Raw genomic sequence first — 17,764 nt, 5'->3', positions numbered from 1 at the left:
GAATGAAAAGTGCAGCATGCAAAAAAAACAGCTTTAGAAAATGCAAAGAATGAATAAAAACATGCTCAATATTAAAATATACAAAATGAAATGTTTGCAGTATGAAAACAAATGCAAACTTATACAAATATCAAGATACTTGCAATATATAACAAAAGAGAAAAATTGGAGAATATGAAGAAAACGTCTTCAAACCAGAAACTGTCTATACATACATAGATATCTATCATATCTGAAATATGCAGAACGTGGTTTCATTTGTGAACAAGTGTTTGCATGTTTTGACATTCAAAGCATTTTCTTTGAATATGTTTTCCCCCTTTTAGTGAAATGGAGTTCAGAGACCCCATCTATGGGTGAGTGTCGGCATCTCCTAGTTTCACACACTTCAACAACCTGACTAACCTTTCATACAAATGACACGTACACCTCAATCTCGGGTTTCTGTTCCCTCCTCACAGTCTGTAGCTTCCTTCCTCAGTGGGCACACATGGCACTTGACCGTTGGCTCAAAAACAACCACAAACACTAACAGTGTATAATAGCTTAATTTTATGTATTCGCCAATACCTACTGTCCCTTTTTGTTTATTTTTTACATTTTCCGGTACAAAGTATCATACAAATTAATAGTACTAACTGTCTTTGAAAAGTGTTTTGTAAGTATTTATTTAATCAAATGGGGTTTTCCCTTTTACTTTGGTAATGTTATTATTAGGCTTGGGCCGATATTCAATAATATCAAATATCACAATGTTTTCCACGGTATTGGATGTCGCGTGTCTTTTCTCTCTCTCTCTCTCTCTCTCTCTCTCTCTCTCTCTCTCTCTCTCTCTCTCTCTCATCTTTCCCCTCTCTTCACTGTGAACTGTTGAATAAAGCAGAGCAGAAATGCTATGACAAATAACCTAAAAAAAAAATTTGCAGTGCTCTTGTCACGTATGACACAATTTCTCCCTCTGCAGTGATCCATACGCTGACCCATACTATGACTATGAAATGGAGGCCCTATGGCGAGGCGGCCAGTATGAAAACTTCAGAGTGCAGTACACAGAAGCTCCTCTTCCATACCACTACAGTGTGAGTATGCTCAGCAGTGTACTTAAAGTACTCTCCATTTATCAAAAACTTCAAAATGTAAAAGTCGAAGGGTCTCATCATCAAGTTCAAGTTCATCAGATTCAGTTTTTCAACAGCAATAAAAAATGACAGCAAGTAAGACAGGACAGTAAAACAGTAAAAAAATGCTGGCAGAAAGACATGGAGAACAGTTGTATGTTCTTTGTCACATTAAAGTGTGTATAGTCTTCCTGAGCAAGGCACTAACACTGCCACTGAGCATCCAATCCTCTACATGGAAATCACTGCAAAGAGATTTAAAGTTGAAAGAACTGGTCTCTCCTCATGAGTTTATACGTATAATGTTAAAAAAAAAATTGTCCATGTCTCCCAAGAAAAAGTGATTCTTAATCTCGGTGGGAATAATCTGATTAATTAAATCTGCATGTGTCCGTCCCGACAGGAGCGCGAGCGAGAGCGCGACCCCCGCGAGCGCCACCGGGACCGGGAGCGCGAGAGGGACCACCGCGAGAGGGAGCGCCGGCAGCGCGAGCGCGAGCGGGAGAGAGAGAGGGAGCGCGAGAAGGAGAGGATGCGCCGGAAGGAGGAGTGGGAGAGGGACCGGATGAAGCGGGACGAGAAGGAGAGGCCGAGGATGCGTCCCCCGCGAGAAGCCAGGGAGAAAAAAGACGAGGACAAACTCAAACCGCGCTCGCCCATCAACCTGCCGCCCAAGTAAGTCTCACCGTGGGCCCGCACGGGAAGCGAGGCGAAGTTTTACTCGGGTTCACTCGCGTGAGTTTGGTTGCTCGACTAGAAAAATGAGAAGTGAAATCGGCGTGATGGCATTTCAGGCAGGTTTGATGCCACCACATGACGCATAAAAGAGCCAGGGTGATAGACCCAGCCATTATGATTGATGGTTTTGGTTGAAGTCTTTCTATAGTGCAGTCATTATGATTCAAAATATTACACCTGTAGTGTTTTCTAACAGCTCGACAATACACAATTTGTCCAGCAGATGGTGAGATACACACACCGTCTGCAAAAGTAGGACCAAGCAAATAGCAAGCAAAGCCTTGACAATCCACATGAGTGAAGAGCCAGGCCCAGTCACCATGCTGAATGTAGAGTTTCCCATTCACAGGCTTTATCTGGGCAGCCCGCCCAGGAAGACAATTTAAAAATGTTTTGTAATTTTAATCTCAAATTTGCCAAATTCACGTCACGTTGTAGAGCCGGCTGTGTCATTTGGCGATGCAAATCACAAAGCTTCTTTCCGTGTCAGACTGCCCAACACTCAGATAGAAAGTTAATATGAGTGCAGTGCAGAGACTGGCATCTAGCCACTGTTCACCACTGGATTCCACTGGACACTGCTGTCACTGTAGGTAAGGACAAGTAATTCCAAATCCATAACCCTCCATAACAGGCAGTGATATATTAAAATGTAATCTCAACCCTAGAGAGGGGTATTAAAGCCCCAATATGCATTTGTATGACCCTGAAAAATTGCAGTGATGCGTCACCACAGCAAGGAAATGACCATCACTGCTAGAGAAAATGTGAAATTAAAATTAGCATTATGAGACATAAATTACACCCAAACAGTGACAGATATGGGACAAAATTAGAATTATCCCCCCCAAGCACCACAGCTGCGAAACATTACAGAGGACACCCTGCTCTGTTTTCATCATTATTGGACTTAAGTTCTCCAGAAAATATGCACTTTACTTGTTATCATTTTAATAATGCATTACTCAGAAGAGAGAACCAGTCTTGCTTAAAATAAAAAAAAATATTGGCAGATATATAAGTAATCGTGAAATACAAGAAAGTGGCGCTTTCCTTTTAGTCCGGCGCTCCATTGACTCAACTAGTGCAGTGCCCGTTCGCCCCGCTGCTGCACAGAGTGCTGTTCGCTTGTTTATTCAAAGTTTATTAATAATGAACGTGTCACGTGTCCAAATTGCACCAAATCCGACACTGCACGTCCTTGGTCCCCAGCAATACACCCGCCAAGTGTGAAGTAGATTGGACGAACGGTTCTCGAGGTCGCCAGGGGGGTCTGAAAAGTCCCTAAGTCTAGCGACAAAGTCGCCAAGTTGGCAACACTGGTGTATGCAAATTAACCTATACACCGACATGCGTAACTGGTCAAAAATATTCTCGGTGGTTAACCGATTAACAGTTAACCATTGACATCCCTAGTTGCAGTACCTGATTTGTAACGGTATTAGAGTTTTTCCAGAACCAGGACTTTAGTGTTTCATCTCATATTCATTGTCATTACCTTGCATAGAATTCATACACATAAACGTTAATCCCTGTTAAACATTAGGCCTATTTATTTACTCACAGATTATGTTAACCCTACTTTTCACTGGTAAATCAGGGTCCAGATGACCTAAGATAACCCATGACCTTTTAGAAAGGATGTCATGAGCCGGGAAATTGCTCGACAGCAAAATTTTGCCCACTGGGAAAACCTTGTTGTAGTTCCAGTTCCCCATCAAATTCACAAAGCGTTTCAGTTATACATCACCTTTATTCACAATAGACAATAAAATAAATTTTACAGAGGGATGTTATAGAAGTACGTCAGGATAATGCAAATAAAACACAACGCAAACAAATTTTATGTCTTAAGCCTGTTTGTTAAGGGGAAGTGGATTTAGTTTGCTGAGCAAGCTCTTCTCTCTCTCGCTTTCATTTTAGGAGAATAGCTCTAGATGTCTATACATGACTCCGCTCGTATCTTTTGGCTGTCTTTGCTCATCAGGCTTAAATCCAAAATACTGGCAGATAGGCGAAGTGAAGCCCTGCTGACTCGAGATCAGTTTTTACAGTCGGCTGTTTACCTTGGATCTCAGTCCTGCCGCAGCAAGTAAAATACCAGGAAATACCGTTAGGGGGAGTTATGCCTGTCAAACCAACTCTGATGCCATGGTGTTGTTATCTAAGATCCAAGTTGGTATGAAGCATGCACTCGCCCGATTTTCATGCAACATGCCTCGACAATGCTACCGCCTATCTGCGATTTTTGGAGGTGCACATTGTCTGATGCAGGGGGTAGACATCCCCCAACCCCACTTCCCAGAGATCACCTGTCAATCAAATAGTGTGTCCAGTACTGTACTATTGTGTTGTTGCGGTAGAGAGTAGCAAAGCAGCCATTTATTTCTATGAAATTGCAAAGGACTAACAGTTCAAATTGAGTCAAATGATGTCAGTGAATGGCACCTGACCGCCATGAAAACCAGAATATAAACTACTCACCAAGATCGGATGCAGCTAACCCCCATGTTAAAACTAAGTGGAATATTGCTTTAAATGTGATCATGTCTGCTTGTTTGCGTGCCGATACTGTCGCGAGTGGGATTCAATACTCAGGGTTTGCCAGACGAAGATGAATCTATTTGGATTACAAACCTATAGCTACACTGAGCAGTATTCCTCATCACATTGTCTGAATACTTACAACCAAGCTTTCTGTTCCCATGCAATTTTCTGATATGAAAGTCGTCTTTCCCCAACTCCATTTCAATTTCTAAACCACGTTCATTATGTTATAGCAGCCATGGAAAACAGAGATAATAGAGGTTAAAGTTACCCATTTCCCAAAGTGTTATTGTATAGATAGTATTTGACAGCAGCCATCGGTAGATTTATGGTTCCTTGATTCAAAATGTAGTTTTCTAGCCAGTTCAGGGAAGTTCTCTTAAATTGAAAAATGATTTAGCTTCCACGCCCTGACTGTGGTTATTGGTCATGTATGACACACGACACAGCCGACATAGCTGCTTTGTTGTTATCTGCATTTCTGGTTTCCAGTTTTGAAATAGTGGAACATGACTAGGATTTCCTTGCTGGCCTTCCATGCATCATCTATAGTAATGTCAATCCTGTCACGTTCACTGTCAACAAGTGGGCGGCATCATGTCGTCAAAGGAGCCGACACCCGCATCTTGTTTTGCTGTTGTTTTCCGTCTTGAGTGACGTGAAGCACTAAGGTAATAAGGTCACCTGCTGGAAGCGACGTGGAATTCCTTCCTGTTTCACCGGCTCATCTTTGGGGATGCTCCTTAGTCTGGCATGACTGACACTTTGTCATGACACCTGATGCTTTTATTATTTATTAGTTTGATTAGGTGAAGCCATTCTTTACATGCAAAATTCTGAACATGTGTAGTGGCAGTTTGTTTGGGCTTGTCTGGAAAAAACTAATAATCACAGACAGACATACTTGACAACCTGAAATTGGTCATTTTTAAAATAGATCTATGCACCTATGCAACATGTTGAATTTTAGTTGGCTTGTTTTCTTCATTTTGTAGCTGATGAACTCTAAAATTGAGACTGGAGATCCATTCATCAGAACTTTATACTTCCATGTTTTAATATAAAGCCTGTGATTTCTTATCACTACATTGAATTTCAAGAACTACCACTGATTTAATACAGCTATCCTCTATTTCCTTTTACTAACTGCTTATGGAGATACATTCTCAAAAATCCTCATCCAATGGAGGCCTGATTGAACACTGGGCTACACAAAACGCAGTAATCGGTATACCTTCAGTTGCCAAATAATTACCTTAAGCAACCACACCAATTGTGATGAAACATTGGAACAGTATCTGTCTTCTGACAGGGAGTGTCTCGTTGGTTTCAGTTTTGCCTAGAAGAAACTTCATAATTGGTCATACTGAGGTGAGTTGCAACATCGGCCATTATGTCATAGTCTCAGTACAGTCATCGGCAAAAGCGTAACACATTTGGAGCCATTGTGTTGAAATGCATTTCAGTTATTTTTCGCCAAAGATCAACTTGAGGCTTACGGCATCAGTACCGAAGCACTGGCATTTGCACTTAGCTGCCGCGATGAGTAATGTATTTTATCGTGGCATCAGTTCTGTACCCTGGCTTTTACCAATACACATGATCCAAGGTGAGCGTTTATGCAGAAGCCCAATTCAGATGTCAAAAGAATGTATATGGCTCACGTTCTTTTCAACACGTTGTACATATAATATACTATAGATTACTAAAATAGTTGGTGCCTATGCTTCCAACGTAGATTTTTAGGTATTAAGTATTTTTAAGTATTGTGCAAACCAGTAAGTATGAGACTATAGAACAGTTTGCACACATTCATTTTCAACACAATCAGTCGTCATGATGGCAAAAACTAGGAAAATAAGGCCCAGAAAATATACGTAATTATCCTTTAATGAGATACTAGGAAAATAAGTGAGTATACACTGGGTATACGCCTAAACTCCTCATTAGAAGTCAGTATATAGTAGAACTGGTGAGTATACGGCCTATACGTACGTATGGCCTCGAGTACACAACTACCCCGTACCTACACTTGGGTTTATTCCTAGCTCCCAGTGTTACGTAGTCATTTCATTTCTGAACTCGCCATTGATTTCGACAACAACAACAGGCTAATGGGATGGCTGACACTGCTGCCTTGCAACGGCCTGCTCAGCAGTTCAGAAACCAATTGTATCCACAAGTATAGGCTAAAGGGACGGCTGATTCTGCTGGCTTGAGACAGCCAGCAGCAGACAATATCAAACCAAGTTCAGTGTGCGTTTGGGCATTGAAAACAGTTGGTGCATTTGAACACATGCATCTGACGCTTCCATTGCGTTTCTGGCTTAAGGGTGTTTGTGAGGCAGTCGTGGCAGTGAAGTTCAGAATTGGCAGCGGGCGCTGAAATACAGGACGGTGCTCAGTTCTGAGAAGGGTAGCAGTTCAGGTAATTACCTAAAAGGTACCTGTAATTCCTCATGTACAATAGGGATATTCCTTTATTGAAACCAAATTGCCATAAGTACATGTCTAAAATGGATTTTGAGACTTTCCATAAGGACTTGAAAGGTATTGATTATGGTGAATTGTTGTGTTTGTCTTTTCTTGTGAGAAATCTGCCTGTTTGCACAGGCGGTCGACTCTGACACTGCGACTGTTTTGTTTTTGTTTTTTAACTTTTCAGACTTATTTTGGGGTGAAATTGGTCTTAAACTTTATTCAAATTGGCATTAAAAAAGGCTTGGAGTCTTAACTTGCTGAAAGCTGTAGTTTCCCTGTTTCTCTGTTTTGTTTATTAAATGCCAGCTCTTTGTTGAACAGCACGCATAGTGTAATTCAGTTTATTTCAGTTTCACTCCCATTTGTGCACAATCCACATACCATTGATTTTGAGTTTAAGCTTGTGTAAACAATTGAGCCTCCTCCCTCCAGATTGGACTGTGCTTTTCCAAAAGGTCCCTCAAGCTAAAATATTTAACTTCCAAATGTCATCAAACATTCCACTGCCTTTTGTTGTAATGCGTGGGCTTTTGCTGGGTTCGTGCAACCCGTTTCCTTTATTCTTTTACTCTTTCCTCAAAGGAAATTTGTTCTAATAGGAATCACATTTCGCTTGAGCTATAAATAGCTCTAGCGTTGTTAAATAGCTCTAACAACGCTAGAGCTATAAATAGCTATAAATAGCTCTAGCGTTGTTCTATTTTTAGCTGCAGGAGTTGTATTGTGACATGTTGGGTGTTTGTTCTTGCATCACACCTGTGGAATTTTTCATTCGGAGGTGTGTGTGTATTTACGCTCACGCGTGCACATCAGTCGTTTTATTTGTTTATGCAGGGATGTATGTCCAGTTGTGTGTGTCCTTGTCCTTTGATATTGGCGTTAGTTTAATTCTTTAATCCTCTGTTACATATTACATAAAGCTACTGAACAGCAGAAGGGCTGAAGGCAGTGTCTGGTGTAATAGTAAACCAAAGCATTATCCTGGCACCTACTGGAATGCCCTATCCCGGCCGTAGCCGGGCTGCAACTGATACAGAGGTGGGGCTCATTCAAGCATGGAAGTGAGTTTTCTGTAACACGATGCCAGTTCTTATGTCAGTGGGAATATCCACTCTAACCATGTTCATTTCCTTCAACAAATATTTAGACAGATGCTCGAAGCCCAAGCCTTGACTCTTGCTGTCTTGTAGTATTAATAAACATCGATCCCTCTACTCTGGAAACTCCCATACACTGTAGACATTATTAAGTCGCCCCTCTCTGTAAATGCCCTGGTTTAGAATTAACGAACGGCTCATAGCGGGCCCAGCTCCCATATATGGTCAACTACATTGTAGAGGTTTATCATGTCATCAGGTTGTTACCCAGAGTCCTATGCAGCACACGTATCACATTTCCATTGTGGTGATTTATTCTGCATATCTGTTATATTGCCTTTATTTGTATTTTTATAGCTAGGCATATGACTTTGAGTTTCCATGTGGAGATTCAGGTTAGCCCATGTTATTGTTCCTGAACCTCATCTAAAAATACTCTTTAGCCTTTTCGCCACCTGTTGACTCAAATAGCAACCATTTTAGCAAATTTTGTTTTGGTAAACAGCTCCGTCGCTGTTATGATAATTATAACTTATCACAAGAATGTTTCCTTTGTGAAGGACCATAAAACCATAAAAAACGACCTCTTCAAGCCATCTTGTGTATTGTAAATCTCCTATTCTCTTTCTGACTGAATGGAAGTTGGTATATGGGCAGGATCAGGTGGCATTCACTCTTTTTTTATTTTTTTTTATTTGTTAATTTCTTTAGGGAGAGTCAGTGTCCAAATTGTGCTTTTTGGCTTACCTGCCAAGGTAAAAAAACAAAATAATTTACATTTACACAAAATAATATGCATTTTTCCTAGAAATATATCACCCTATCTTGTTTCAATCCCATCTTGTTATAGAAGCAGGTACCGTGAGAAACTCTCAATAAAGAGACAAGAGTTACAACTTGCTTGCTCACTCACTTCAACAATTAATCTTTTTTATCTTGGTCATTTTTTTCTTTTTGTTGGGCTCACACCGCCACATGGGAATAATGTTAAGTTTCATCTGATATGCAAATTAACCATCCAGATGGCAGAGAAACAGAAGTTTAGATACTACCGCTTTGTGCACAACAGCGTAACAGGCAGCCAATCAGGAGTAGGGCTGGGCGATATGGTTGAAATCAATATCACGATAATCATAAGGATTTTTCTCGATATCAATATATATCACGATATGGTTCATGTATGCAAAATCACCTTAAATAATCAAATTAATGTTCATCTCATTGAACCGAATGGTAATGTTAGGTGTGATGTCAAACAAAACAGAAATATTCAAATAATATTCTTACCATACCTCATTTTATGAGAGTTTTTAAGTAAAATGTGATTGTCATCATCAATTTAGACAGCAGAAATGTGTGTCACGATATTAAAATATCTTCATATCATCACGATATGATTCCACTGAAAGACGATAAGCAATAATATTGAATTATCGCCCAGCCCTAATCAGGAGCCTGTTTGATACACAGCCATTGGTTTGCTTTGATTTGATTGGCAAACGGTCAGAGATAATGCACGATGCTCAGGAAAAAGTTTGAGAACAAGCAAAACCAAAGACTATATATAACTGAGGCATTCAAATGTTATCGTCACAAAAATTTTGATTAGATTGCCACGTTGGCGTCATTCATGATATTGCCCCTATGCCTGTTTCCGCTTAAAGGCAGTTACTGGTATCAAGAGTGTGTGTGTGTGCAGTGAGCTGTGTGTGTGTTACACCGCAACGTTATCTGATAATCTGAAAGCAGCACCTTTTACTGTGGCATATCCAGTCAGAAGGAAGCACACAAAAGTGGAAATGAACTGTGAATTATATTTGCCAGTCCTTGACTCATCACTCAACACCTTTTGTATCTAGCGTCATGGCTTCACTTTGTTGGCAGTGAGTCTTACTTGGTATTGACCTTTTACTTTCAGCCCAAGCCCCCTTCCAGATGAGATTAGATGAAACTTTAAAGGTCCCTGTGGGGAAATTGGATTAGCAATTAATAGGATACAGTGAAGAAAAAATAGGATATAAGTAAGAATAAAGCAAATGGGGTCAATCATGATGTATCGATGCAGAATTGTTCAAGAATAAATTGTAATGCATCTAAGAATCGATTATCCTCCGACCCCTAGAGAGGAGTAGAGGAAATATAGTTTGTTTGCACTGTTGGTTTAGCATTATTTATACAGTAGTGTTAAATATTGGTTATTTACTTATGTGGTTTAGTTGAGTTAAATGGATAGAGGGATGGGAGGGGGGTGGGGAGGAAATATAGTTTGATAGTACTGTTGGTTTGTGACATAGTATATATATTGTATATATATTGTTTGTGACATAGTATATATATTGTGTATAATATATATATATATATATATATATATATATATATATATATATATATATATATATATATATATATATATATATATATATATATATATATATATATATGTATGTACATATATATATATATATATATATATATACATATATGAATTACAGCATGTGGACATGGTGTGCAACAATAACAGCAGTAGAAATTACTGAGATAAATGAAAAATAAGTGTGATGTGGAAATATATGAAAAATATGAAAATGCAGTATGAAAAAAAAATAAAAAATTTACATTTCCAGTATTTACATTTCATATTCTTTCCACCAATCGCAAATCTGGCTCTCTAAACCCCCATCTTTCCTTCCTTCAACTTCCGCAGCAGGCCAATGGAGCCTCCCCCTAAGAAGGAGGTTGTTCCAGTCATGAGGCGACCAGATGAGTGGAAGGACCCGTGGCGTAGGTCCAAATCCCCCAGGAGACGCCCCGGGGTGGGCTCCCCGCCGCGGGGCCGCCGGCGACATCGGCCCTCGGGCTCCTCCGTCTCCCTGTCAAACTCCTCCAGGTAGGGGCTTTTTCTTACAACAAGGGAAATCTTGGAAAATAATGTTCCAAAACTTCTCTATATATCTGTACACTATCAAACTACGTCACTATATCTGTACACTATCAAACTACGTCACTATAGCTGGACACTATCAAACTACATCACTATAGCTGTACACTATCAAACTACATCACTATAGCTGGACACTATCAAACTACATCACTATAGCTGCATACTATCAAACTACATCACTATAGCTGCATACTATCAAACTGCATCACTATAGCTGCACACTATCAAACTACATCACTATAGCTGTACACTATCAAACTAAAATTCAAACTGAAATTCAAACTAACTAAGCTATCACTATACTGACAAATCAGGCCATGATAGTCGTCTATTTGCCTGTTTGTAGAGAAATAACTGACACAATCTGAAACCTTGAAGCCAAGTTCTGCCAACGGAGTGGGATGAGGGTAATGTTTTTGCCCCCTTCCATCTGTCTGTCTGTCCGTTAGCAGGATAACTCCAAACGTTATGAATGGATTTGCATGAAACTTTTGGAAAGTTTGGGTCATGGGGCAAGGAAGAACTGATTGACTTTTTGCACCGATTGGCCAAATGGTGGTGTGGCGGTGGGCGTGGCCTCTCATAAAAAGGCATATAACTTTGGATTAACGGATTAACACATGTAACAGATTCACGTAACACCATCAAACTTTGCAGAAGAAGAGGCTAACCCTCCATTATTGGCCCAATCAAACAACATGGGGGCACTGGAGAGCTCCTTTCCAGTTTAGACATAACCGCCCTCCAAATTTGGTACAGTGGTAGAAGGGCAGCCCTAATGGAAACGGAACAGATTTAGTGCGGATTGGCCACATGGTGCTTTGATAATCGGCTGAAATGCTTAAAAGTGGCTAGAATTTGAACAGGTGTATCTGATGTCCCATTTCAGGTCCAGTCATGATGTGAAACAACTTGGTAATGTGGCATGGAAATTATTAACTTTTATTATTAACTTTTGGTGAAAATCTGACATGGAACTGGCATACATTGAAAATTGCATAGCGTTTGTGGAGATATACGCTCTACTGTGTGCCATCTAGTTTGTACTTATGTTTGAGGCTTCATGGTCCTAAGGAAGTTTTGCATAGGAATTGTCCTTTAAAGCGTTCCTTAGCAGGTCCGGAACAGTACGGAAAATAAATGGGACAATTTCTAGGTCTCGAGTGCACATTTGTACATGGCTGTAGACTCACTTTCATTCACTATTCATTTCACATGTTGTGATATGTGTTGAGGAACAGTCTTCATCTATGGAGTCATATGGTGTAGTTGAGAGCCATATTCTCCAGCCACTGTCAGCAAGCATCACACTGAACACTGGCCAAAATCTTCAAATATGCCTGTGTGAGTGTGTTTCTTTAAGAGGCTTTGTATCAATGTGTGTGGGTGTGTTAAAGATGTTTACACACGTTTATGATAGCTACGTGTGTATTAGTGTGCTTATGATTATGTGTGTTTGTGTTCCAGGTCTTCGTCTCGCTCCTCGTCTTACACAGGCTCTGGGTCGTCTCGCTCCCGCTCGCGCTCCCGCTCCTCCTCATTCAGCTCCTACTCCAGCCACTCCTCCCAGCGCAGCTCCTTCAGTGGCAGCCGCTCCAGGTACACAAGAGTGTGTGTGTGTGTGTGTGTGTGTGTCCAACTACTCCTAGCACAGCCCCTAGTTGATTATAGTTGAATTTGATCTGATAAATACATGCATTCATGTGTCAGTAAACACTCTTAGAAACAATTGTCCTTATGCTGCATTGGTTTGGCGATGGACCCCAATTTCTCCAGCAATTTGAAATACCTGTATTCAACTATTAATTTCAGTTAAAACCAACAAAATGAATGACTTTCATCACTCATTTTTTGATCACAATCCTTAAAATGCCACAGCAGGGCACAACTACTTACCGGATTTTTCATTTGTGGTTGACATGGCATTGTTTGGTTTGCTGTAAAACATGAATCGATCTGTTTCTCTTTTTCCCCCCTCCTATGTTTGAAGATCTCGATCATTCTCCACCTCTCCCTCACCGAGTCCGGCAGCACCAAGAAACGCCAAGAACAAACCAGACCTGCCTCCTGCGCTGGCTAAAGGGTAAAACGAAGCACATTATCCATATGTCCACCCATTTATAGTCAGCTTATAGGTATCTGCTTCCATCTACACATCTCCTTGTAAACATATTCTTATTTGCATATATTGTTCACTTTATTTCCTTGCCCAGAAGTGAATGGTTTACTTCACATAGATTTACATGACAGTTCACTATAGGTAGCCTGAACCACGTTGCATCATGGTTTTTTGTAGTCCAACACTAGCTAGGCCATTGCATGGGCTCCTCTGGCATGCTAGTTGTGGATGCCGGCCGGTCATTGTCTGCATGCCAGAAAAAACAAGAAGTTCCTTTTCCTTCCCTAAGCATGCCGCTGAAGCCCGGTGCCATGCCCCCTCCTCGTAGGGACAAGCCTCCCATGAAGAAGGCCCCCAGCCCCCCACCACCCAGCGGACCGCAGGGCAGGCCTCCCAAACCCGCGCCGGAGGGGGGCAAACCTCCCGCCAATACCCGTGAGGGTGGAGGCATAGGGGGTGGGGGAGGAGGCGGAGGAGGAGGAGGAGGAGGAGGAGCGGGCGGAGGAGGAGGAGCGGGCGGAGGAGGAGGCGGGGGTGGAGGTGGAGGCGGAGGTGGCGGTGGAGGGGGAAGACCCCTGGCACAACGAGAGCCCGGAAAACCTCCCAACCCACGGGAAGGCAGGCGGAAAGAACGGCAGCAACACCCTCCTCGGAGGTAGGTGTCCTTCCTTCAAGCTTTCCATGACTATATACATGTGCTTATTTTTGTTTTTTGAAATCGGCTAATTACCATCAATAGTGATAACAGTTAAAGGTGTTGCGTCTAGCATTTTAACATCAACAAACACATTCATTTTGAGACATTAGTATAACAACCGTATACAAACAAGACCATCGCCGAGGAGAGTGGCAGCCTCTTCTGGCCTCTACTTTTGCGGAAAATCTGTTGGATTGCTTTATGGCACAAAGGGAGATTGCTTCATGGCACAGATCAGGAACTGTTTCATTTTGGAAGTCATACACAACTTTATTCTAGTTCCACTACTCTTACTGTGTAGTTTCAACTTGATGTGAGATTGCCCGGTCAAAATGCATAGTTTCTGTTATCAAGGGCTGTTATCGGCGCCACCTTCTTGTTCTTTCATGACGAACAGAGCTATGCCAGGGAGGGAGATAGGGGAAAGGCTGCAACACCCTCTATGCGTCAGGAAGCAACAGAGTTTATTGGAAATGCGGACTTAATTTTGAGAAACACAAAATGCTACACGTAGAACTTTTTTTCCATTGCAGTTTGTTTTGGAAAGAGGTATAGAAAGAATTGTTGGCAGATTATTATGAGTTTGAGCTTGAGGATTACTTAAAATGCGGTCTGTGACATTGACCTCTAAGTTGTTGGCTGCTGACGTAATCTTTAGAATAGGACTTGGGAAAGCTGTGTTCACACTATTCTGCTTTTTAACATGGAGTGGCCACAAGGCAGATGGAAAGCAGCTGCTTTGGGAAAGCATGCAGCTTTCTAAAGTTGAGAAACATTCAATAGCTGACATTGGACCGCTTTTTTGAGCTCCGGGCACAACCGAGTGAGAGGAGACCTTTGGGTAGACAGGGGGAAGTGTCTCATCAGTCATGTTGTATACCCTCTGAATAATATTTCATTTGTTAAAATGATCAGTGTTGGGAGATTATTACCTATGTAGTTGCCAGAGAAAGCACTCACCCCCTTGTTACACTGCACTCAAGATCTGGTTATAATGGGCTTATGATTCCTTATAATGTTGTAATGTAATCTTGTGCGCAAAATGTATGGGCACTGAAAAACGAGTTGTACGCCATGGAATTTGTTACAGGTGCGTTCATGTAGGTGGGTGAATGTTGGCTCGCCTACATGTTTGTTTATTGAGCTTGCATGGCAAGTAGGCCCAGAGTTGACAAAGACACTCTGTTTGGCAGGCAGGTCTGCATCAAACAAAAGTGTGTTTCACAGCATGTGAGTAGGCACGTGCATTTTTGTGTGTGTGTATGGTGTCAGGTGATCGTGCTGGTGTTACCCACAGCTGTCGGGGGAAGACCAAAGTGTGTGTGTGTGGGTGAAGGAGTGGGTGGACAGGTGAAGGAAAAAATGCACTTTTGTGAGTTTTGTATACATTTCTCTGTGTGTGTGGTCAGCAAGTGGGGAGGAACAGTTAAAGGGCAGGGAAAGACAGCAAGGGCGTGTGGGGCTGTGGTTAAACAGGTATATGTGTGTGGGCACCATAGGTCAGTCCATGGAAACTCTGGGAAAGCCAGTTCCAACACCCAACACTGTGAACTACTTCCCTTTGTAGGTCAGTGATACTGATGGATGCAGTGGGATTGAATAACATGCTTTTAAGGGACAACTGCAGTGTTATTGGCTTAAATGATAAATTTGACCTTTTTTTTTCATTATTTTGTGCCAAACACCCTACTGGAGATGTTGATTTATGTCATTTTTGAGGGTTAGGGTTAGTTGTACATGTTGTGCATCACACTCTCTTAACATTAAAACATATCTTAAACTGTGTCGCGGTCAGTCTGCTAGTAATCCCTTAATTTCAGTATTATGCACACTGATGTATTATGTATATTTTTGTGGTTAGATCACCAATAGATGAGCGCTTCTTTGTGTTGGGTTTGCTGTAGGTCATTCTTTTTGGGGGGAAAGAGTTGCCATGTGGATGCCATGCACTTCATGATTCAGGTTGCCTTGGGTCTTCTTCATGATTTTTGTCGTTTGTGTGATGTTGCCATCAGCTTAGCATAGATGCGGGGAATTATTGGAAATTTTGAATGTACAATTGATGAACTTGGGTTTGATAGTTTAAGCTGTTATACTGGCCAGGTTCACAGATAAAACAGGTGGTGAGCTTGAAACTAGCACTGAGCTAGTTTTAACTTGTTCAGTCTATAAGCATTGATGGGCCTCCTCTGAATGATAAGTTCAGAAAACAATTTTTGTTCATCTATCGGTTTGGTGAAATTGATTATTTTACCGGCAACTACACTCCACACGGTAGAATTGGATTTAAATGAGTGTTTGGTAGAACTGTGTGAAAACTGATGAAAAGATGAAAATCTGAACAACCGTGTAGTTTATTATTCAAATGAATTCATGGGTTTGCAAGTGAAGTCATTGGGGAAGATGCACCTTGTCATCTTAACTCCCCTTCATGCATGTGTGGCAACACACCGCTTTAATATATTGTTTTTACATGAAGGAAGAAAGTGGAGAAGCACATAATAATGACCAATACAATGCACATGAGAGTAGTTAATCTAGCTAATTAGGCCCAGCCTTAAAAACTGTTAACATGCCATGCCCATGTTGTTACTCAACGCCATAGTGAATTGAAAGCAGGCCAGACAGGCATCTGCATCCTCCCAGGAAGTGTATTACTATAAATAGTCAGCAAATGTTATTTATGATTTTTCCTAATGAGTGACACGACAGTCGGAAGTTGCACTCTAACAATACGTCATAACAAACATGTTTAACTAGCCATGATGTGAGCAGGATTATGATGCATGGAATTTTGCATTCAGTAGAACACAGTGGTGATTAAGCTCATTTGTTTAAGGCATGTAGTGCAGTCAGGAACTCAGTATACTGCGTTGTGTAACCCAGTGGCACTCAGCTGATGTGCCCCAGAGTGAGCTCAGGTTTGCCTTGCCATTTTGCTCAAGCGTTAAGAAAACCACTATCAAACTGAAATATTCAAGTGAACGCATAATAGCATTGTAACTAGAGCTGCAACGATTAATCGATTAATCGATAAGTTGTCAACTATTAAATTAATCGCCAACTATTTTGATAATCGATTAATCGGTTTGAGTAATTTTTTAAGAAAAATAAGTCAAAATTCTCAGATTCCAGCTTCTTAAATGTGAATATTTTCTGGTTTCTTTACTCCTCTGTGACAGTAAACTGAATATCTTTTGGTTGTGGACAAAACAAGACGTTTCAGGACGTCATCTTGGGCTTTGGGAAACACTGATCGACATTTTTCACCATTTTCTGACATTTTATAGACCAAACAACTAATCGATTAATCGAGAAAATAATCGACAGATTAATCGACAATTAAAATAATCGTTAGTTGCAGCCCTAATTGTAACCCTGTAAAATGGCATAATTAAAATTATTAATGCCACTATACTCATAATATATTCCTCCACGTTCATGTCTTCCATTAGCTTTTTGTGTTTGCTGGCTTCTATGATCAAACATTTGACATTTTGCCCCTTTTGCTTTTAATAGAACTAAGAAAAACAATGTTGTTTTAGCTGACCGTGCATTTTTGACTCCATTCAATGGGATTTTGAAATGGTTTCATACGCCCAAGCTTTGTAGAATGTTGTCAGCCCATTTTTATCTCCAGTCCAATTTTTGATCATATTTCAGACTCAGACTTATTATATTTTTGTACTATATTCGATGTCCGCTGGGGCTTGGACCGAAGGTTGGTACTTTGTTGGCACAGACCGAACCTGATTGGTAATACAGAGTATTGAAACATGTTGAAGTAAACGGTGCTAAACTTTCGATACTTTTGTATTGTTCTGGTGCAGCCAATCTCTAACCACAACAAGCCTTTACAGAGGTGAGCATTCATGCACAAACCAGAGATGCACAGCACTAAAACGACTGGGTGCAGGTGGCTGACTGTCTCTGTTTGTAGCAATCTAGCCAAAACAGAGCTTGAACCGATTTAAGTAGACATGGCTTATTTTTATTGCATGGAAAAAAGCCGATTTTCTGCGTGTC

At 40.9% G+C, this 17,764-nt stretch overlaps 1 protein-coding gene across 1 annotated transcript in view; it reads left to right on the top strand.

The window, feature by feature from the left end:
• The window catches only part of zc3h18 (zinc finger CCCH-type containing 18), a 34,872-nt gene that overhangs the window by 6,886 nt on the left and 10,222 nt on the right, over window positions 1-17,764 (top strand). Inside the window, exons 7-14 of the mRNA XM_071919364.2 lie at window positions 327-356; window positions 965-1,079; window positions 1,522-1,793; window positions 10,686-10,868; window positions 12,390-12,521; window positions 12,913-13,005; window positions 13,331-13,482; window positions 13,582-13,696. Of these exons, the coding sequence (XP_071775465.2) occupies window positions 327-356; window positions 965-1,079; window positions 1,522-1,793; window positions 10,686-10,868; window positions 12,390-12,521; window positions 12,913-13,005; window positions 13,331-13,482; window positions 13,582-13,696 (1,092 nt within the window). The remainder of the gene's footprint in view (window positions 1-326; window positions 357-964; window positions 1,080-1,521; window positions 1,794-10,685; window positions 10,869-12,389; window positions 12,522-12,912; window positions 13,006-13,330; window positions 13,483-13,581; window positions 13,697-17,764) is intronic.

Source organism: Centroberyx gerrardi, chromosome 4 (assembly GCF_048128805.1).
Source record: "Centroberyx gerrardi isolate f3 chromosome 4, fCenGer3.hap1.cur.20231027, whole genome shotgun sequence".
NCBI lineage: Eukaryota > Metazoa > Chordata > Actinopteri > Beryciformes > Berycidae > Centroberyx > Centroberyx gerrardi.
The sequence above is the reverse complement of the archived record's forward strand: the minus strand, read 5'-3'. Positions and strand labels throughout refer to the sequence as shown.